The following is a 22,430-nucleotide window of genomic DNA, read 5'->3' as shown; positions in this document are numbered from 1 at the left end:
AGGGACAGCGCCCAGGCCCAGAGTTCAAGCCCCACGACTGACAAAAAAAAAAAAAAAAAAAAAACTGGAACCCATCTCCTCCCCAAACTCCATCCACCTTAATCGGCTTCCTCTAATCCCAGTCTTACCCAATATCATACAATTGTTGCTAACTTAAATTCTTGTTGTTTGGGTTCTACATTAGAATATAAACTCCAGAGTGGAGTGTGGGGTCTGGAGCAAGAGGATAATGAAGAATTCAAAGCCAGCCTGGAAACACTCCTAGGGAGACTTTGTAGAATAGACACACACACTATCAAGAGACACTGCCTGATTTATTAGAACATCTATCTTCTGCATATTTTCAATAAATTCATACTGAGTGTAGATATTTAAGTCTTTTAGAAGCTATTCAGAGATGAATGTTTCAATGACATTTACATGGAAGCATGATGAACTACAACAGTTTCTAAATTGGAATGCCTCAGGAGGAAGAAACAATAGAAGCACCAAGCTGAAGATCAAAGTTTTCAAGAGGAAGGGGAGGTCTGAGGCCCTGGATTTCATCTGTAACATCACAAAAAACTGAACAAATTAGTGTTTGTTCACATGGTATCCTGTACCCAAAGAAATGTTAATGTTCTTTAGGTTTGAGAAAAGGGTAGCAATAAGTTGAGCATGATAGTGTACTCCTTAAATCCTGAGCCCAGGAGGCTGAGGCAGACTAAACCACAGAGCAAGAGTCTTGAAAAAAAACTACTCATCAAGAACAGGGAAGGGACTGTGGAAGGGGAAGATATGGAATAACCAATGATGAATGCTAACAGTGCCACAAAAGTACAAAGGCAGTAACTTAACCACAGGTTAGCAATTGGGGGTGGGGGGGAGCCCCAGACTCAAATGTGGCTTACTGGTAGAGTGTTTGCCTAGCATGTATGAAGCCCTGTGTTCAATGACTTAGTACCACATAAACAGAAAAAGTTGGAAGTGGTGCTTTGGCCCAAGTGGTAGAGCCCCAGCAATGAATGTATGATACTGGGTAAGACTGGGATTAGAGGAAGCAGATTAAGGTGGATGGAGTTTGGGGAGGGGATGGGTTTCAGTTTTAAATGGATTAGAGGAACAGTCATAGAAAAGGTAATAGTTGAGCAGATCTACCCAGGACTGGCCAAAAAAAAAAAAAGGTTAAAATCAAGGGTAAGAACTGGACCTAAGCCAAGCTCCAGTGGCTCATGCTTGTAATGCTAGCTACTTGGGAGGTGGAGATCTGAAGCCAGCCTAGGTAGAAAAGTCCTCAAGATGCCCCACTAGAAAACCAGCAAAAGCCGGGCGCCGGTGGCTCACGCCTGTAATCCTAGCTACTCAGGAGGCTGAGATCTGAGAATCACGGTTCAAAGCCAGCCCGGGCAGGAAAGACCGTGAGACTCCTATCTCCAATAAACCACTAGAAAACCGGAAGTGGCGCTGTAGCTCAAGTGGTAGAGCGCTGGCCTTGAGCTGAAGAGCTGAGGGACAGCGCCCAGGCCCAGAGTTCAAGCCCCACAACCGACAAAAAAAAAGAAAACCAGCAAAAAGCTGGGCACCAGTGGCTAATGCTTGTAATCCTAGCTACTCAGGAGGCTGAGATCTGAGGATCAAGGTTCAAAGCAGCCTGGGCAAGAAAGTCTCTGATCTCTAATGAACCACCAGAAAACCAGAAATGGGGCCGTGGCTCAAGTGGTAGAGCGCTCCCCTTGAGCTGAAGAGCTCATGGACAGCGCCCAGGCCCAGAGTTCAAGACCCACGACCATCAACAACAAGAAACAGCAAAAAGCTGGCAGGAAAAGACATGGCTCAAGTAGTGGAGCTCCAACCCAAGCAAAAGAAAGGGGTGAAGGGGGAAGAGAATTGGCTTTAGAGTCGATCATGGGGACTCCTGACTAATCCCAGCACTGGAGAGGCAGAGGCAGGGTCCAAGCCAGGCTGAGCTGAACATCAAGACCTTGTCTCACAAAGAGTAGCAAGGGGGAAAAATTACCTTCAAACTTGACCGTTGAGATTACACTTTTTCCCTAGAGTACAATAGTCAAGTGTATACACTGTTACTTCTGAAAGTCATAAAAAAAAAAAAACCTGACGTGTCAGATGTTCCTTGAATGAAACATGATAGACTTAAAGAACGTTTTCTTTCTTTGCCTTACTCCCAGAATCTTGTTTTAATTGCTGGCACAAATGAGGACACCCTAAAAGCTGTAACTGATTTACGAAAAATCCAGTGAGGTGATTACGATCTGAAGACAATTCTACAAAACTATTACAGACCGGCCGGGCGCCGGTGCTCACGCCTGTCATCCCAGCCACTCGGGAGGCTCGCGGTTCAAAGCCAGCGCGGGCAGCCAAGTCCGAGAGACTCTTCTCTAATGAACCACCAGAAAACCGGAAGTGGCGCTGTGGCTCAAGTAAGTGGTAGACTGCTCGCCTTGAGCTGAGTGGCCGGACAGCGCCCAGGCCCCGAGTTCAAGACCCACTCCCGACAAAAATAAACAAATAAATACATAAAGCTCGGTATGAACAATTAAACATTCCAACGAATCCAAAGCCTAAGACAGAGCTCCACTTATCCAGTACCAAGAAGGGGTGCAAGTTACGCTCCAACGAAAAGGACTCAGAACGACCCCGTGGGACTGAGGCACCCCGCTTTAGGGTCTGAGCAGGCCGAGGAGGGCCAAGGCAGCGTACACACGGAACTCGTGGACGCGGCAGCGGCCTCCGGGAAACCGGCCGCCTGGTCAGAAGTTGCGTGGCATTTCGTTTCGGACTTCACTAAATGCCACCGAAAGAGCCGGCGGCCCGCGGGCCGGGCGGGGGGCGGGAGGCTTCGGGCCGGACCCGGCGCTCCCCGCGCCCAATTCCTTCAAACACGGACTCGCCCGGCTCGCGAGCTTGTGAGCGAGAATCCCGCGGAGAGGCCTGCGGAGGATGGGCACCAAAATCCGGGCCTCGCCTTGGGAAGCCCCGGAGGTCAGCGCGCGGAGGGGGCCGGCCGCCCCGGCCCTGCCCTGCCCGCCCCTCGGGCCCCGGCCCTGCCCGCCCCTCGGGCCCCGGCGGGCCGCCGGCGGCGCGGGTGGCCCGGGGGCGCCGGGACGCTCCGGCGTGCCCTTGGAAGGCGCCGGCGCTCCCTAGGTTAAGGGCACGGCCACAATGGAGCCCAGTCGGCCGGCTGGCATCGGCCTCTCCATTTGAACACTACGCGTTTTCTTAGCTCGTGAAACACGAACTGACAACCGCCCCGCCCCGCCCCGCGCGGGCCTCCCGCACACGCCCTCCGGAGCCGGCCGCGCTCCCGCCGCGGCCCGGCGAGGCCGCACCTGCGCCTCCACTCACCTTCGGGGACGCCCGCCGTGCGCCCCGCCGCCCGAGAGCTCGGAAACCCGGGCGGGGGCTGGGAGAAAATGCGCAGCGCGCCGGCGCCCCGCCGCCCTCGCCCACCACAATGCACCGGCGCCCCGGCCGCCGCGCGGCACTGCGGCCCGGCCGCCGCCGCCGCGCCCCGGAGGCCCCGCGGGGTGGGAGGGAGGCCGCGGGGTGACCCGGCGCGCCCGCCCCGGCCCTCGGCGGGGGAGGGCGGCTCGCTGCGGAGACGCCACCCGGCGCCGCCGGGCTCGAGCTCGGGAGCCCCCGCCGCCGCCTCACGTCCACGGGGGAGGGGAGCCGGGGCCGCCGCCCACCCACCTCGCCCGTCCTCCCGCCGGCCCCGGGCACGGGGGTGGAGGACACGGGGTAACGACCCGGACGGGGGCCGGGCACGGGGGACACTGCCCTCCCCTCCCCTCCCTCCCTCCCCGGAGCCCCAACGTGGGGCGAGGCCGGGACGTTCACGTTCCAGCAGGGGGTGCGGACCCCGCACCCCCCGCGCCACCGGGGACAGGAGGGGCTAAAAGGAGGCGGGGGGGGGGCTGGCGGCCGCGGGGCTCCGCGCTGCCCGGCTGCACCGAGGGTCCCTCCATCTTGACCGCCTGGGGGAGGGGACCCCGCCTGACACCCGCGGAGGCGCCCCGCACCCCGGGCACCGCTCCAGCCGCCGCGCGCAGGCCCCCCGGCCCGCGCCCAGGCCGGCGGGTCACGGGCAGGGCCGGCGGCGCGGGGGAAGGGCCGCGAGGCCCCGGCTCGGCCAGGCCCGGAGCCGGGGAGGGGGCTGGGGCACCGACACCCACCTGCCCAGGCCGGGCCGCCCTCCGCCTGCGCCGACCGCCGCGGAGGAGGAGGAAGAGGAGGAGGAGGAAGAGGAGGAGGCGGCCGAGGACGACGAGACCGAGGTCGGGGCCGGCGCGGCGGCGGGCGACGAGAGGAGGCCGGGGCCGCCGCCGGGCTTGCGGGCACTGGCGGCCGCGGGTGGCGGCGGCGGCGGCGGTGGCGGTGGCGGCTGCTGCTGCTGCTGCGGCGGCGGCGGCTGCTGCTGCTGCTGGGGCTTCAGCGACATGGCGAGCGGCCCATGCACCGGCTCGCACGCCGGGCGGGGAAAGCCGGGGGCCGGGCGCGCCGAGACGACGCCGGAGCGCGGCGGGGACGCGCGGGCGCCGAGCGGGGCGGCGCGGGGCGGCGCGGCCGGGGGGGCGAGGGGCAGGAGGAGGACGACCAAGGGGCGGGGAGGCCCGCCGAAGCCGAGGAGCCGCGGGGAGCCGGGCAGGGACGCGCCGCCGCCGCCGTGGCCGTTGCTACCAAAACAGTCTGAGGCGGAGGGAGGCGAGCGCGGCCCGCGGGGAGGGGGGCCGGGGCCGCGCGGGGGAGGGGCGGCGGAGGGATACGCGGCCGCGCCGCCCCTGCCGCCGCGCCGCGCCGTCCGCGGGAGCGAGCGCCGCCCGGGAGCGCCGCAGGCGGCGGCGCGGCGGCGAGGCTCGGGGGCCGCCTCGGGACCCCGAGGAGCTGCGGCCTCCGAGTGCATCGGAGCCGGCCGTGGCGAGGCACTGGGCGCGGAGGTGCGGGCTTGGGGACTCTTTACCGGAAGTCGGAAGGGTCAGGCGGAAGTAGAACGTGAGGCGGTCCAGGGCCCGGGAGGGACACGTGAGGAGCGGGCGCCGCGCCGGGCCGCGTTCGCGGGGGTCGGGCCTGAGCCCAGCGGCCGGGCCTGCAGGGATCCGCCCTCCGTGAGCCGGGCCTGCCCTTCGGGGAGGGCGTGGCGGGCTCGCCCGGGTCCCCCGGCCTCCCGGGGCCGGCCTGGCACGGACCGAGCGGTCGCGGCGCGGCCCGCTTCCCCGCGGCCTCCTTCAGCGTCCTCCGCCTCCTCGGAGGACCTCGTTTGCCCCCACCTGATGCAACCCCGAGCCGGGCCCGCGGGCGCCTTCGGGGCGGGGACGGAGGCCCGCGACGCACCGGGCCGGGACCGAAAGGACGCGACGTCGCCCCCCCCCGCCCCCCCAGTTGCCTTTGTGTCCCCGGCGCACAGTAGGTCCCCCGTGCCACCGCGAGTGGCCCGGCAGAGACGAGCTGAGCCACACACTCACGCACACTCAACCCGGGGCCAACTCCAGCTGGGTAACTTTTCTCCACTTTTTCCACCCCAGCAACACAATACCCAGAAAACTCTTTGGGGCATCTGACCTTCATTTGAACCCATTTTCCCTCACTTGAACTTCTTTTTCCTCATTCATGAGACTGAAAAGGAAATGACGTGATTGGTAGAGCTGTGGGTAAATGGGGGGTCTCACTTTGGATAAATGGGGTCTCCCTCAGTGCAGCCAAACAGAACTCACCAAAAAAAAAAAAAAAGTGAACTTTAGACTCTTAATCCCTTTAGAAGTTTTACTTTAACTTATGGAGCCAGCCAGCTCAGTAGTGTTTTTAACTTTAGCCTCTTCAAAAGTGAAATTACTTCAGGAAATAATAAGGGGGGGAGGGGAGACAAAATTCCCCCGCAGTGTGTAAGATTTGTCCAGATAAAAGACCTAGAAAAACTTGGAAGTGATTAAACCAGAAGTCTGCAATTAAAATTTAAAATTGGAACTAACCTGCAGGCCAAGTTAAATGCTTGCATATAACAAGCTTTGGAAGAGCAAGAACTCTGAAATCATCTTTATTTCCCTGCTACAGCAAAAGGAAGACTGAGAAGAGAAAGATGGTATTCCTTTTAAAAACCCAGTTAAAACTTAAAAAAAAATACAGCTTAGAAGAAATTGGAACTAAAAATCTAGATAAGAAAAACAAACAGGCTGGGAAGGTGGCTCAGTGGTAGAGCACTTGCCTTCCATGCATGAGGCCCTGGGTTCGATTCCTCAGACCACATAAGCAGAAAAAGCCAGAAGTGGGGCTGTGGCTCAAGTGGTAGAGCATTAGCCTTGAGCTGAAGAGCTCAGGACAGTGCCCAGGCCCAGAGTTCAGCCCCACGACCGACAACAAATAAATAAGCAGCAATTAAAAAAAAAAAAAAGAAAAACAGAAAATAGATTTGTATTTGTACAGTGACTTTCCTCCAATTTAATTATTTGACCGACATTTCTGAGCCCAAGTTTGCATGATTCCATGGAAGGACCAAGTTCCAAGCACAGGAGACAAAGAAAAAAGAAAGACCTGCCAAAAGTCCAAAAGTGATAGAGCTGAATTTAATTTTTTTTTTTTTTTTTTTTTTTTTGGCGGTTGTGGGGCTTCAACTCTTCAGCTCAAGGCGAGCCCTCTACCACTTGAGCTACAGCGCCACTTCTGGTTTTCTGGTGGTTTATTGGAGATAGGAGTCTCATGGTCTCTCCTGCCCGGGCTGGCTTTGAACCGCGATCCTCAGATCTCAGCCTCCTGAGTAGCTAGGATTACAGGTGTGAGCCACCCGCGCCCGGCTGAATTTAATTTTTTTTTGTCAGTCGTGGGACCTGAACTCGGGGCCTGGGCGCTGTCCCTCAGCTCTTCAGCTCAATGCTAGTGCTCTACTACTTGAGACACAGTGTCACTTCCAGCTTTTTCTGCTTTTGTGGTGCTGAGAAATCGAACCAGGGCCTCAGGCATGCAAGGTAAGCACTCAACCACTGAGCCACCTTCCCAGCCCTGAATTTAATATTTTTTAGGCTGAGAAAACTCAAGTTTTGTTCCACTATTATTGGGAAACAAAGTTAATCTTCCTAAGGCATAATTTACACACTATGAAACTCACACATCAACACACACACTCTAGGCCTTGCACTTGCTATACAGGCACTCTTAACACCTGAAGCCACTTTACCAACCCTTTTTGTGTTGGCTATTTTTTGAGTCAGGGTCTTATTTTATGCCTCAGTGGGCTTGGACCACCATCCTCCTAGTTGTGATTTTGTGATCCCAGCTGGGATGGTGGAATTGTCCTTCACCACCCAACCCTTGGGTTAAGATGGAATGTGAAGTTTGTTTTGTTTTGTTTTTGTTCTGTTTTTAACGCAAACTGACCTCAAACCATGATAGCTCAGATTGCAGGCTGGAGCCACTGCTCCCGTCTGAAACTCACCCACTTTGTGTATCATATAATGAGTCTCAAGAGGCATAAAGCACTCCTACTAATGTCATTGCCAGAAATCCTGTGTGACCATTTACAATTACTCCTGGTTCTCATTCTCAGACTCAGTCAATCACTATCCTGCTTTCTGTATGAATACAGGCTTCTCTGTTCTTCATATTTCATATAAATGGAATCTTGCTATATAGATGGCCTCTTGTGTCTGTCTTCCTTCACTTAACATTGGTTCTGTTGTGTTCTGTATCAGTGTTTCATTCCTTATCATTGCTGAATAGTACTTCACTGTGTAAACATGTATTTTGTGTACCTCTTTGGTACTTGATGAGACTTTGATGGTGTCACTTTTTTCTTTTTTGCTATTATGAACAGCACTGATGTGAATATTTGTGAGCATGTCACGTAACCACGTGAACACATGTTGTAGGTCCTTTGGCACTCAGTACTTTCATGTCTCTCAAGTAGTCTCCAATGAAAGGAATTATTGGGTGGTAAACTTTTTTTTTTTTTAAACTTTTTTCAAATCCTTTCCAAGGATACAGTGTCATTTTGTTTCTTTTCTTTTTCTTTCGTTTTTTCTTTTGGTCAGTCATGGTATTTGCACTCAGGGCCTCAGCACTGTCCTTGAGCTCTTATGCTCAAGGCTAGCACTCTACCACTTTGAGCCAAAGCACCACTTTCGGTTCTCGGGTGGTTAATTGGAGAAAAGAGTCTCATAGGGACTCTTCTGCCCAGCCTGGCTTTGAACAGTGATCCTTAGATCTCAGCCTCCTGAGTAAGATAACAGATGTTAAGTACCCAGCTACTGTGTCATTTTCTATTCACACCAAATATTTTCACGTTTACCATAAAAATTGGTTTCTTCTTTATATTAAAATGGATACTGAGCTGGGCACTGGTGGCTCACGCCTGTAATCCTAGCTACTCAGGAGGCTGAGATCTGAGGATCGCGGTTCAAAGCCAGCCCGGGCAAGAAAGACCGTGAGACTCCTATCTCCAATAAACCACCAGAAAACCGGAAGTGGCGCTGTAGCTCAAGTGGTAGAGCGCTCGCCTTGAGCTGAAGAGCTGAGGGACAACGCCCAGGCCCAGAGTTCAGGCCCCACGACCGACAAAAAAATAAATAAAAAATAAATAAATAAATAAAATGGATACTGATAGTTTCAGCCAGGAAGGAGGTATAGAGATGGGAGGATAAACACTGAAGGCCAGCAGAGTCAAAAAAAAAAGTTACTGCAACCTTATCTGCAAAAACAAGCAGGGGCTGGGAAGGTGGCTCAGTAACACACGCACACACACACACACACACACACACACACACACACACACGGGCTGGGAAGGTGGCTCAGTAACACACACACACACACACACACACACACACACACACACACACACCCAAGTGGGTGTGTGTTACTCATGTCTTTCACTTCATCTGTGGTAGAACTTGAGATAGGAGGATCTCAGTCCAAGGCCAAAAGCACCAGACCAAAAACATGAGACTGTATTTCAGCTAAAAATAAACTACAAGCAAAAAGGGCAGTGACTTTTTCAAGTGGTAGACTTTTTACCTAGCAAGCATAAGACCCAGAGTTCAAATCCCTGTTACAGGGAAAAAATTGGAAATCGAATAACTTCCAACAACAATGCAACCCCAGCATAGTCGGAGGGAGGAAGATTGTGAGTTCAAGGCCAGCCTGGCTACATAGACAATGTCATAGAATCTAGAAAACATAAAAGCATGGAGGGCCTGGGAATGTGGCTTAGTGGTAATAAGAGTGCTTGCCTAGCATGCAAGAAGCCTTGGGTTTTCTTCCCACTACCAAATACATGTAAAAAGCCAGAACTGGCACTGTGGCTCAAGTGATAGGGTGCTAGCCTTGACCAAAAAGAAATCTAGGCCCAGAGTTCAAGCCCCAGGACTGGGGGAAAAAAAAAAAAGCGTGGAGAAAGACTCTCAGATTTAGGAATTTATTCCTAACGATTTTTTACTTGCTATCTGATTTTCAGTGGAGCAAAACAAGGGACATGACCATGTTATTAGCCTGTGAAGTTTCAGGACTTCAATGATTAGTCAGAGCTCAGCATCTGGAGATGACAAACAACAAGGCAGAAATACCAAGAGTGATTTCAACTACATGGGCCCTATCACATGACTTAATCCCTAGCAGTGACTTCTCTTGCAATCATTTCTTTTCAGCTCACTCTGTTTTGTGTTTAATATATGATAATACATTATTCAATGGTCTTGATTTCACTTTCAAAATCATGAAAATTAAATCAAAACTAACTTGCACGCTCCCCCCCCCCCAAAAAAAAGTCCATCCTCTTCAAGTTTTTGTATGGACCAATCATCTTTAAAAAAAAAGAGCAGATGTAATTTCAAAAATAGAACCATAGCTATTACACCAATGTTTTCTTTTTCCAACCATGGTTATTCAGAATTCTTAGAGACTAATCTTAATCTGTAGACACCCCAGGAATCCCAAAAGACCAGAAGCAAAGAAAAGAAAAAAGTATGTGGGGTGGGGCTTCCAGGAATATGTTTATTATGTCTATATAATTTCTCCTAACTTTGAGGGGGGGTGGCAAATTCCTCAAGAACACAGCAACATTATTTGAAAATCTTTTGAGATGATCTGAAACCTCACGCAAACTTCTGGTTGTGAAATTGCTCATTTAGTTTCACATTGTGGGACCGAATAAAGATGCAGTAACATTGCTCTTAAGGCAAAGCTGGATGCCAGCGGAAACAGGCAGAGAAGAAAGAACCATTTATTTTTCACTGGAAATGCTTGGGCTGTGCAGAGCCCGAAATGTAAGAAACTTGAGTCTTCTGCTTTTCCTCTTTCTCAGCTTTCCTCAGGGAGCTATGAAACGTGGACGGTTTGGGGGTACACGATTGGAACATGGAAAGCAGAAGAGTCTAAATGGACTTGAGTTCATGCGGATTCACATCATTCTCTTGCTTCAGCTCCCTATTTGCCCAAGGACCTGTTTTGCGCCTGGCACTGGTGGCTCACACCTGTCATCCTAGCTACTCAGGAGGCTGAGATCTGAGGTTCATGGTTCAAAGCCAGCCCGGGCAGGAAAGTGCGTGAGACTCTTATCTCCAATAAACAGCCAGAAAAATGGAAGTGATGCTGTAGCTCAAGTAGCAGAGTGCTCGCCTTGAGCTGAAGAGCTGTGGGATAGTGCTCAGGCCCAGAGTTCAAGGCCCATGACCAACAAAAAAAAAAACAAAGAACAAAACAAATACCTGTTTTGCAAAACAGGGTAGGGTTAGAGAACCAAGTACAACTGCAGAGCTGTGTAGAGCATTCACTCTGTACTGGGTCAGTCTGCTTCACCAACTGCTGCCAACTTTCCCCTTTGTTACGCTGGTAGGGGCTGCTGCTGCCTATCTTGTGTACAGTGGCCAAGGCTGCTGCTTTGTGGTGTTTCCAAATAAGATTTCAGCCAGGGCTGGGAAGGTGGCATAAGTGGTAGAGTGCTTGCCTAGCATGCATGAAACCCTGGGTTCAATTCCTCAGTACCACATAAACAGAAAAAGCCAGAAGTGGTGCTGTGGCTCAAGTGGTAGAGCGCTAGCCTTGAGCTGAAGAACTCTGAGACCGTGCCCAGGCCCCAGGACTAGGGGAAAAAAAAAAAAAGATTTCATCCAGGCATTGGTGGCTCACGTCTGTATCCCAGTGACTCAGGGGCTGAGATCTGAGGATCATGTTGGTCCAACGGCAGCCCGAGCAGACAAATCTGTGAACTTGTGTCAGACAAATCCGTGAAACTTGTGTCTCTAGAAAACCAGAGTACAACTGTGACTTAACTGCCAATGAGTGGGAAAAAAGATAAGTGAGAATTCAGGCCCTAAGTTCAAATCCCAGTACTACCAAAAGAAGGAAAAACAGGGATGGTAAGGTGTCAGAGCACTTGCCTTGCATATTTGAGGCCCTGGGTTGGATTCCTCAGCACCACATAAGCAGAAGTGGTGCTGTGGCTCAAGTGGTAGAGTGCTAGCCTTGAGCTGAAGAGCTGAAGGACAGCGCCCAGGCCCAGAGTTCAAGCCCCACAACCAACAAAAAAGAAGAGGAGGAGGAAGGAAAAACATTAAGCGAGCCCAGCAGGTGTTGAGATAGGCCTGGATTGTGCCTAGGTTTTCATCCAGGTTGTTCTTCGACTGTGAGCTCTGGTTTCCAGCCTGTCTTCCCCCAAGGCCTTTGATCTCATTTGATTGAGCAATGCCCATTGCGCCACTCGACAAATATGCCACATATTCCAGGCCAACCTAGCAGGCTTTCCTTTCCCCTACTTCCTGAAGGACATTCACTTTTAGTAGAATGTCCCCGACACTAGGCTTGAAGGGGGAGAGGAAGTCTTGTAGTCACGGCTTACGTGAAGACAGATCTACTAGTTTAGGGTGTTTGCTACACGGGCCTCACTTGGCCTCCTCTTTGCTTTATGATTGTGTTCAGACAGAACTCAACACCTGGCCTGTGCTAAGCGGGCATTGCACAATGAGCTAGGACCCCCCCCCCCCCCGCCATTCTGTATGTTTTTAGAGAGTGATCAGTGTTTTTTTTTATTTTTTTATTTTTTTTATTTTTATTTTTTGGGTCCGGTCGTGGGGCCTGAACTCTGGGCCTGGGCGCTGTCCCTCAGCTCTTCAGCTCAAGGCTAGCGCTCTACCAGAGAGTGATCAGTGTTTATAACCTGATTGAAGAAATGGCTTACAGACATGCAGGTGTCAGAATTCATCACATAATACATGGCATGGATGTGCAGTCTGTTATGTACCCAGCATACCTCAAGAAAGTGGCAATAAAAACAAGATTTCATAAATTCAAATACTTTCAAAGAGCACAGAGAAATGGTCTCTCTCTCTCACCTTTAAACTCTGGGCCTGGGCACTGTCCCTGAGAAGGCTAGCACATTACCACCAAGCCACATTCCCAGTCTCCCCCCCCACCCTGCACATTCTTTTAACAGTACTGAGATTTGAACTCAGTGTCTATTGGTCTAAACCTATGAGAAAAGAGCTCCTGTTCAAGACAGACAGCAGAGAGCAGAGTCTAGAACGGTAAGTAGACAATAAATGGGGGTGTGTATGTGTGCGTGTGCGTACATGCACGCACATGTTTGCGCAGGTACTGAGGCTTGAACTCAGAGCAATGTCCTTGAGCTTTTTCCACTCAATGCTGGTGCCCTACTATTTGAGCCCCACAGCTCCACTTTTGGCTTTTTACAGGTTAATTGGAGATAAGAGTCTCAAGGACTTTCCTGCCCAAGCTGGCTTCAAATGGGAATCCTCAGATCTCAGACTCCTGAGTAGCTAGGATTATAGGTGTAAGTGACCGGTGCCCGGCTCTGGTTGTTTTTTTTTTTTTTTTTTTTTTTGTTGGTCCAGTCGTGGGGCCTGAACTCTGGGCCTGGGTGCTGTCCCTCAGCTCTTCAGCTCAAGGCTAGCGCTCTGCCACTTGAGCCACAGTGCCACTTCCAGCTTTTTTCTTTTTGCTTATGTAGTGCTGAGGAATCGAACCCAGGACCTCAGGCATGCAAGTCAAGCACTCAACCACTGAGCCACCTTCCCAGCCCTCCATGAGACTCTTATTTCCAATAAACTACTCAGAAAAAGCCAGAAGTGGTGCTGTGGCTCAAGTGGTAGAGTGCTAGCCATGAGCAAAAGAAACACTGGGACAGTGCCCAGGCTCTGTCCAAAAACTAGGGTGGGGAGTGGGGGGGGGGGCAAGAAATGGAATTTCAAGTCCAGTGCCGGTGGCTCAAGCCTGTCATCCTAACAACTCAGGAAGCTGAAATCTGGAGATCACAATTCAAAGCCAGCCAGGGCAGGAAAGTCCATGAGAACTTATTTCCAATGAATCACCAAAAAATCAGAAGTGGAGCTGTGGCTCAATTTCCTTCCTGCCTCTCCTCCTCTCCCCAAGAGGGGGGATGGCTTCAGTGACTAGCCTACAGCAAATTGCATATGGTGGAAGGGATGGTGTGTCACTACAAAGACTCTCCCCTTGTGCTGGCTCTCCTGCTCCCCTTTGGACGCTCACCCTGGCAGAGGTGTGTGGGGGTGGTCCTGATGTCATGTCGTGACCCCCTCAGGTAGCTGCAGAGATGCCCATGTGGCCAGGAAGCCATGGGGAAATGGAACCTGCCAGGGACTACAGGAACGTGCCTGGAGGAGCACGAGTCCTTGTCATGGCCAACAAGCCAGTCCTCACAGGTGGGGCTGGACTCCTAGCGGACAAATTCACTGAGGAATGTTGCAAGGCTCAACCCACAACACTGGGACTTAATCTTCTCCTCCTGCATCACTATTTACAAGCTGACCTGGTTCCTACGCAGGTGCTTCTTATGTGGTAACAGACAAGGCCCACAGCAGCTCCGGGCTTCCATTCCCACCAGTTCTGCAATCCTACAAAACAGCTTGAATAAAAGTTCTCGGGCCAGCCAGGGGCAAGAGGCTCATGCCTGTAATCCTTGCTACTCAGGAGACTGAGATCTGGGGGTTGTGGCTCAAAGCCAGCCCAGGCAGGAAAGTCCATGAGACTCTAATCTCCAATAAACCATCAGAAAACTGGAAATGGAGTTGTGGCTCAAAGTGTAGAGCACTAGCCTTGAACAAAAGAGCTCAAGATCTGAGCCTAGGCCCTGAGTTCAAACCCCATAACCAACAATAATAAAAGTTCTAGGGCGGATACTTATTGGTCAGGACTGTGTTACATGGTCTTTCATGGACCTACCACTGGTTCAGGTTTAGAATATGCTGACTAGTTAGGCCTAGGTCATGTGGCCTTTCCTGAACCTATGGTGGCTCTTCATGAACCTATCACTGTGCTTAGGCTTAGGACAGGTCAGGCCTGATTGGCCAGGCCTAAATCACATGGTCTTTCATGAACCTATGTTGCATTCATGAATTTATCACTGTACTCAGAATTGGAATATGCTGATTGGTCAGACCTGAGTCACATGAACACTTCCAGGGTAGGAGTAGGCAAAGGAATGGTGAAGGGTAGTGCCCTATATTTTGGAGGACAAAGTGACAGATGTCCACAGAACGGCCGATGTGTCCTTCTCTGCTTCTTGGCAACGTGCCCCAAGTGTCGGCCCATCAAATGTTCTGTGTCCCTGGAGCATCTGTATCGTTCCTTTTGCTGCCAGGCTTGTTCCCCTCAGGGGCTACCCCTCTGCCTGTTTTGGTCCTAGGTGTCAGGTGTCCACTCAAGATGCTGTGGCAGGGCTGGGAAGGTGGCTCAGTGGTAGAGCACTTGACTTGCATGCTCGAGGCCCTGGGTTCAATTCCTCAGCACCACATAAGAAAAAAGCCGGAAGTGGCACTGTGGTTCAAGTGGTAGAGTGCTAGCCTTGAGCTGAAGAGCTGAGGGACAGCGCCCAGGCCCAGAGTTCAGGCCCCACGACCGGACCCCCCCCCCCAAAAAAAAAAAAGATGCTGTGGCAGTGGTCACAGGGACCCAAGGCCCGATGCCAGGGCCACTGTCCTCCGCCTGCCCTGCTTGGGCTCTCAGCCACACGAAGCCCCTCCTCCCCACCTCTCACCTCTTTCCTCGGCACCCCGCAGGGTCCTCCAGCCTTCCCTTTCCACCCCAGTGCTTTCTTCCTGGGCATTCCTCTTCACAGCTGTGGCTGGCTGGGCCCAGGCCCACAAGGTGGACACTCAGATCCATCCTGTTCTGAGCTCCAGACCCCCTCCCCTGCCTCAGCCTGCTGTTCACAAGGGAGCCTCCCCCCACCCCAACACACACCTGGCCAGAGCAACGTCCCCACGTGAGGCTTCCTGGACTGGGTGACAGTTCTACAACTTGGCAGCTGAGAGAACACTGCTCCATGGCCCAGCACGTGCAAAGGTCCTGATAGAAAAGAACTCAGAAAGTCAAATTATGTATGAGTTGAACTGTGTCCCTCCCAAGTTTGTAACTCTGGTGAGAGATGGGTTTTTAGAGGTAACCAGTTAAAAGGAGATCATCGGGATGAGTTCTAACCCAGAAGCACTGGGGTCCTTATAAAAAGATGTGCACACATAGCTGGGCACCAGTGGCTTGCATCAATAATCCTAGCTACTCAGGAGGCTGAGATCTGAGCATCAGGGTTTGAAGCCAGCCTGAGCAGGAAAGCCCGTGAGACTCTAATCTCCAATAAACTACTCAGAAAAAGCTGGAAGTGGCACTATGGCTCAAGTGGTAGAGTGCTAGTCTTGCTTAGTCTTGAGCATAAAGAGGCTCAGGGATAGTGCCCAGGACCTGAGTTCAAGTCCCAGGACTGGCAAGAGAGAAGGAGGAAGAGGAGGCCGGGTGTCGGTGGCTCATGCCTGTAATCCTAACTACTCAGGAGGCTGAGATCTGAGGATCTAGGTTCAAAGCCAGCCTGGGCAGGAAAGTCCGTAAAACTCTTATCTCCAATAAAGCCATAGAAAACTCGAAGTGGCGCTGTAGCTCAAGTGGTAGAGCGCTTGCCTTGAGCTGAAGAGCTGAGGGACAGCGCCAGGCCCAGAGTTCAAGCCCCACGACCGACCCAAAAAAAAAAAAAGAGGGAGTAGTAGAAGGAGGAGGACACAGTTGGGAAAGCCATGTAAAATGGCAAGGCAGAGGCCAGGGTGATGCGTCTGGAAGGAAAGTAACAGTGAAGGCTGCCAGCAGCCCAGCGGAAGGGAGGAAACGCCTGGAACACATTCCCCTTCAGGCCTGAGGAGGAGGCAAGCCTGCTGGCCTTGACTCACATGGCTTGTTTCCAGACCAGAGTGGTAGCACATCTGGGTTTTGGTGTTTTTTTTGTTTTTTGTTTTTGCTTTTCTGTTGGTTGTGGGGCCTGAACTCTGGGCCTGGGTGCTGTCCCTCTGCTCTTCAGCTCAAGTTGAGCACTCTACCACTTAAGCCACCGCGCCACTTCTTGCTTTTTCTGCTTATGTGGTGTTGAAGAATGGAACCCAGGGCCTCATGCATGCAAGGCGAGCGCTCTACCACGGAGCCACCTTCCCAGCCCTGGGTGGGTTTTTGAGATGGGAGACTGCGTAACCTAGACTGGCCCTAAACTTGGAATTCTCTTCCCTCAGCTTCCTCCTGAGTACTGAGATTATAGGTGTGTGTCATCATGTCTGGCAAAATGAAACCCTGTGTGCTTCAAAGAGAAAGGGAGCTGAGCACTGGTAGCAGCAAGCCTGTAATTGGAACAACTCAGGAGGCTGAGCTCTAAGAATCATGATTCAAAGTCAGCCTGGGCAGGAAAGTCCGTGAGACTCTTATCTCTAATGAACTACCAGAAAAACAGAAGTGGCATTATGGTTTAAAGTGCTAGGGTGCCAGCCTTGAGTAACATTCAGGCCCTGAGTTCAAGCCCCACTACCAGCATGAAAGAGATAGAAAGAGAATGAAAAGACAGTCCACAGATTGGATTTAAAAAGAAAAAAAGCAAGCCGGGCGCTGGTGGCTCACGCCTGTAATCCTAGCTACTCAGGAGGCTGAGATTTGAGGATCGAGGTTCAAAGCCAGCCCGGGCAGGAGAGACCGTGAGACTCCTATCTCCAATAAACCACCAGAAAACCGGAAGTGGCGCTGTAGCTCAAGTGGTAGAGTGCTCGCCTTGAGCTGAAGATCTGAGGGTCAGCGCCCAGGCCCAGAGTTCAAGCCCCGCGACCGACCAAAAAAAAGAAAAAAGCAAGCTACACACCGGTGGCTCATGCCTGTAATCCGAGCTCCTCAGGAGACTGAGATCTGAGGATCTCAAATGGAAGCTTGTATGGGCAGAAAGGTCTGTGAGATTCTTATCTCCAACTAAGCAGCAAAAAGCTTGAAGTAGAGCTGTGGCTCAGGTGGTAGACCACCAGCCTTGAGTGAAAAAGTTAAGGGAGAGTTACTTTGCCCTGATGTTAAGCCTCAGTACTGAAACAAAGGAAGTAAATCAATGAATTAAATTGGTCCTGCTGTGTTAGAAAAAAAAGGTCCTTGTGACACATTTGCACACCAACACCTGGCACTGAAGCACTAGGCCTACTAATGCTTTATAATATCCCCAGTAGTTTATAAGACCGGCTTAACACTTCTTTCTTGCCTACTTATCCCATAATAAATTAAAAGCTGCAGAGTTCTCTGACCCCAGAGAATCTGGCTTATGCTCCCCTGCCCCCTCTTTTCTTTTTTTTTCTTTTTTATTTGGTTATGGGGCTTGAACTCAGGGCCTGGATGCAGTACCTGAACTTTGCTCAAGGCTAGTACTGTACCATTTGGGATACAGCTCCACCTCTGGCTTTTTTGGTAATTTATTGGAAATAAGAGTCTCACAAACTTGGGGCTGGGAAGGTGGCTCAGTGGTAGAGCGCTTGCCTTGCATGCAAGAGGCACTGAGTTCGATTCCTCAGCACCACATAAGCAAAAAGAAAAAAGCTGGAAGTGGCGCTGTGGCTCTAATGGTAGAGCGCTAGCCTTGAGCTGAAGAGCTGAGGGACAGCGCCCAGGCCCAGTGTTCAGGCCCCACAACTGGACCCCCCAAAAAAAAAAAAAAAAAAAAGAATCTCAAACTTTCCAGCCCAGGCTGGCTTCGAACCATGATCCTCAGATCTCAACCTCCTGAGAGGCCAGGATTACAGGCATGAGTCACTGATTTCTGGCTCCACTTCCAATTCTCAGCAAGTGCAAGAAATCTCTATTAGCTTTAGTGTCCTACCAATAAAACATTGCCTAACTGGGGTGACCACTGCCTGAAAGATGTCTCTTGTAAACCTCAAGCCATCATGATAAACCAGATGCGAGTGGCTCTCACCTGGTAGTTCACACCTGTAATCCTAGCTACTCAGGAGGTTGAGATCTGAGAATGGAGATTCAAAGCCAGCCCAGACAGTTAGCCACTAAAAAGATAGACTTGGAGCTGTGGCTCGAGTGGTAGAGCGCCAGCTTTAAGCAGGAACGCCAAGTGTACATACACACACACACACACACCACAGAAAGAATGTTATCTTGGAGGTAACAAGAGCTATCTAGGGAGGACAGTCTTTTTTAGATTGTTCTGTTTCTGAAGGCCATATAGCAATTATTTGCAACCATGAGAGGCAGAGGGAAGCTGGGAAAATAGAAGGCAGCTTGGAGAGGAAGAAAGACAAGAGGCAAGCCTTAGATTTTAGCACTACTCGGGCCAAACAGAACCAGGAATCTCAACAACACCAAAGTGCAGGATTGGAAGCGACTGAGAATCCTGCACGGACTTTCAGGAAAGATTCTGGGCCGCAGCATGGGGCCTCTTCTGTCTGGGCCAGGAGAATTCTGGCAGCAGCCCCCGGCCCAAGCATGTTCCTACATAATTGAAGTCAAATGTGCTGGGGGAGGGGAGACAGAGGCGGCCTGCGGTCCTTCCCGGCTGGTTGTATGCGCGCGTGCACGCAGTCCTCCTCGGTCCTGAGCCCTGCAGTTGGCCTTGTTTGGGATCAAAGCCAGTTAGTGTTGATTTTTGCAGCCTGGAAACAAATGCAATGAAGTTGTTTTCTGGAGGCCTGCATTTGGAAAAGAGGGTTTTAGTTGGTTTCCCTAAGGACAGGGTGTGTGAGTGTGTGTGAGTGTGAGTGTGTGTGTGTGTGTGTGTGTGTGTGTGTGTGTGTCAGGGCTCTGCCTTTGCAAGCCAGTGCAGGGCTTCTGCCCTAACAAAAGGAATCAAAGACGGTTCAGCTTCAGCTAAGGCTGCATCTGTCAGCAAAGATAAGTCCCCAAAATGCTGCTGCCAATCCCCTTGGGCCGTGGGTGAGAAGTCACCGTCTGGAGTGTTTCCGAGAGAAAAAAAGTTCCTGATGCCTCCTAAAATTTTCCACTGACTCTCCTTCCTTCTCAGGTCTTTCTCTGGGATCTTGCTTCTTCTGCTCCCGAAATGAGTCCCCTCAGCATGGAAGCCTTTGGTGCTCAGCACTGTTAATGGTGTCAAGTGACACGGGCAGATTTCTGAGGTGGTATTTAACAGGTGCCCGGACTCCTCTGGTGTTCAGGGGAAAGTCAGAGCCTTTTACTTGTTGGACCATCATGGAGGCAGCGAGACAGCTGAGGGCGGCTGCTGGACTCTCCTTATTTGCTGTGTGTGTGTGTGTGTGTGTGTGTGTGTGTGTGTGTGTGTGTGTGTGTGTGTGTGTGTGTGTGTGTGTGTGTGTGTGTGTGTGTGTGTGTGTGTGTGTGTGTGTGTGTGTGTGTGTGTGTGTGTGTGTGTGTGTGTGTGTGTGTGCGCGCGCTCTCTTGGGAATTGATACACTCATACCTAACTGCATGCCCAGCCTTAGGGCTCTTCCTTTGTAGAGGAGAAAAGAATAGACATGATCTGATCTGGGATCTGCTGCTTTTGGGCAAAAGATGGCAAAAACATCTCACTGGAGGCAAGATGGAATAGCTGTCCTGTCTGGCTTCCCATCTCTGCTCAGGGCTCCAGGTTGATTTGGATGATTTGAAGAATGGCCATACCAGCTGCATGCATTATACAGGGAGATTTTTTTCTTTCATGTGTTGGTACTGGAGCTTGAACTCAGGGCTTAGCCTCTGTCCCTGAACTTTTTTTGTTTTTTTGCTTGGTTGTGGGGCCTGAACTCTGGGCCTGGGCGCTGTCCCTCAGCTCTTCAGCTCAAGGCAAGCACTCTACCACTTGAAACACAGTACCACTTCTGGCTTTTTCTGCTTATGTGGTGCTGAGGAATCAAACTCAGGGCCTCATGCATGCAAGGCAAGCACTCTACCATTGAGCCACCTTCCTAGCCCCTGAACTTTTTGTTGTTGTTCATGGGGTTTGCATTGAGGGCCTGGATGCTGTCATTAAGCTTTTTCACTCAAGGCTAGTGCTCTACCACTTTGATCCACAGCACCTCTTTTGGTTTTCTGGTAGTTCACTGGAGATAAGAGTCTTACAGATTATCCTGCCCAGACTGGCTTCAAACCGTGATCCTCAGATCTCAGTCTCCTGAGTAGCTAGGATTACAGCATGAGTCATGGGTGCCTGGCAGCAGGGTGGTTTATTGTGGGTCTCATTAGCCCTCTTGGTGAGGACTGTGCCTGTGATTCCAGGCTGGGTCAACTGCCCTGCATTAATTCTGAGGCAATCTCAGGCTCTGAAAGGAAGGTTTCAGGTCAGGGGATTTAGAACAAGGTCTGAAAAGAAACAAAGCTGCTTTACTCAGTGGACTTGGTAATTAGTCTTGAGTAACGAATATTATCTGTAGCAGTGCAACACCCGTGACAAGTACCCAAACTACATTTTCTGGGTGATTCTGGACTTGGAACAATTTAACACGAGGCCCCAAAGTGAATGATCATCTTGTATGATTGTTCATATCTTCCTTCAATGCAGCAACAAGTGCACAGATTGAGAAGCTGCTGCATAAGTGTTTTTCCGTTCACCCTAAACTTGCAGGATCACCGTGGACTGCTTGGTTCCTCGGCAGAAAGCTTGCTAGCTGCCATGATTTTCAAAGTGTTGCCCTGTGGGAACAACCTTGAGAATTAATCTGCAACAGAACTTGCCTGTTTCTTCCTGGGAGAGATCCAGGGAGAGCCCATGTTGCTGGGATTCAAGATAAAGAAAGATGAGCATTAAAAACAGAAGTGAAGGGGTTGGGAAGGTGGCTCAGAAGGTGGCTTGCCTTGCAAGCATGAGGCCCTGGGTCTGATTCCTCAACACCACATAAGCAGAAAAAAGCCACAAGTGGTGCTGTGGCTCAACTGGTAGAGCACTAGCCTTGAGCTGAAGAGCTGAGGGACAGTGCCCAGGCCCAGAGCAGGCCCCATGACGGGCCAAATAAAAAAAAAAAAAAGGGAAGGTATTATGTTAGGATAAAGAGGGGCATGATTACCCCAAACCTGCAGTTAAAGAAAAAATAAAAAAGATACCTTTATAACCTCCCCTAATTCACAAATGAAAACTTGTTTGCTCTAAACAATGCTGGAGGGGATAAAATCCAATCTGTATCACTGAGAGGAGACATGTGGCTTTGGAGGATCAGGCTTCTGAAGGGGAAGCCTTTTCTATGAAATTGGCTATACCTGATGATGTCACCTAAAAATATTGTACTTTAAGCTGGGTGTGGTGGTGCATGCCTGTAGTTCCATCTATCTAGAAGATGGAGGCAGGAGTATTTTAGCATCTGGGCAAAGTAACACTTCATCCAAAAAGCAAAATAAAAAAAAATAAAAGGGCTGCTGAGAGCTGGTGGCTCACACCTGTAATCCTAGCTACTAAGGAGGCCAAGATCTGAGGATCAAGGCTCAAAGACAGTTCAGGCAGTAAAGTCTGTGAAACTCTTTTTTTTGGTCCGGTCGTGGGGCCTGAACTCTGGGCCTAGGCGCTGTCCCTCAGCTCTTCATCTCAAGGCTAGCGCTCTACCACTTAAACCATAGTGCCACTTCCAGCTTTTTTCTTTTTGCTTATGTGGTGCTGGGGAATCAAACCCAGGGCCTCAGGCATGCAAGGAAAGCGCTCTACCACTGAGCCACCTTCCCAGCCCCAAGTCTGTGAAACTCTTATCTCCAACTAACTACCATAGTGCTGTGGCTCAAAGTGGTAGAGTGCTAGCCTTTAATAAAAGAGTTCAGAGAGATCACCCAGGCTGTGAATTCAAGCCCCACAACCAACAAAAAACAAAAATGCAAAAAATGCAAACAAACAAACACAGGACAGGGCACTGGTGGCTCACGCCTGTAATCCTAGCTACTCAGGAGGCTGAGATCTGAGGATTGCGGTTCAACGCCAGATCGGGGGGGGGGGGGGGGGGTGGCCCTGGGAAGGTGGCTCAGTGGTAGAGTGCTTGCCTTGCATGCATGAGCCGTGGGTTTGATTCCTCAGCACCACATAAGCAAAAAAAGAAAAAAAAGCCGGAAGTGGCGCTGTGGCTCAAGTGGTAGAGCGCTAGCCTTAAGCTGAAGAACTGAGGGACAGCGCCCAGGCCCAGAGTTCAGGCCCCAGGACTGGACCCCTCCCCAAAAAAACAAAAAACAAAAAACAAAGCCAGCCCAGGCAGGAAAGACCGTGAGACTCC

At 51.2% G+C, this 22,430-nt stretch overlaps 1 protein-coding gene across 8 annotated transcripts in view; it reads right to left on the bottom strand.

Moving 5' to 3' along the window:
• LOC138826385 (ataxin-2) overlaps positions 1–4,900 on the bottom strand; it is a 70,936-nt gene extending 66,036 nt beyond the window's left edge. For 7 of the 8 annotated variants that reach the window (XM_070021484.1, XM_070021487.1, XM_070021486.1 and 4 more), the window contains exon 1: positions 4,173–4,453. In XM_070021484.1, the coding sequence (XP_069877585.1) occupies positions 4,173–4,438 (266 nt within the window). In that variant the 5' untranslated portion in view covers positions 4,439–4,453. Of the gene's footprint in view, positions 1–4,172 lie in introns of all 8 variants that reach the window. The other variant, XM_070021483.1, reaches the window with a different exon arrangement.
• Between the last annotated feature and the right edge of the window lie 17,530 nt (positions 4,901–22,430).

The sequence above is a fragment of the Dipodomys merriami genome, unplaced genomic scaffold (genome assembly GCF_024711535.1).
Source record: "Dipodomys merriami isolate MVZ:Mamm:240054 unplaced genomic scaffold, mDipMer1.0.p SCAF_142, whole genome shotgun sequence".
In the NCBI taxonomy this organism is placed as follows: Eukaryota; Metazoa; Chordata; class Mammalia; order Rodentia; family Heteromyidae; genus Dipodomys; species Dipodomys merriami.
Note: the sequence above shows the minus strand (reverse complement) of the source record. Positions and strands in the feature narration are given on the sequence as shown.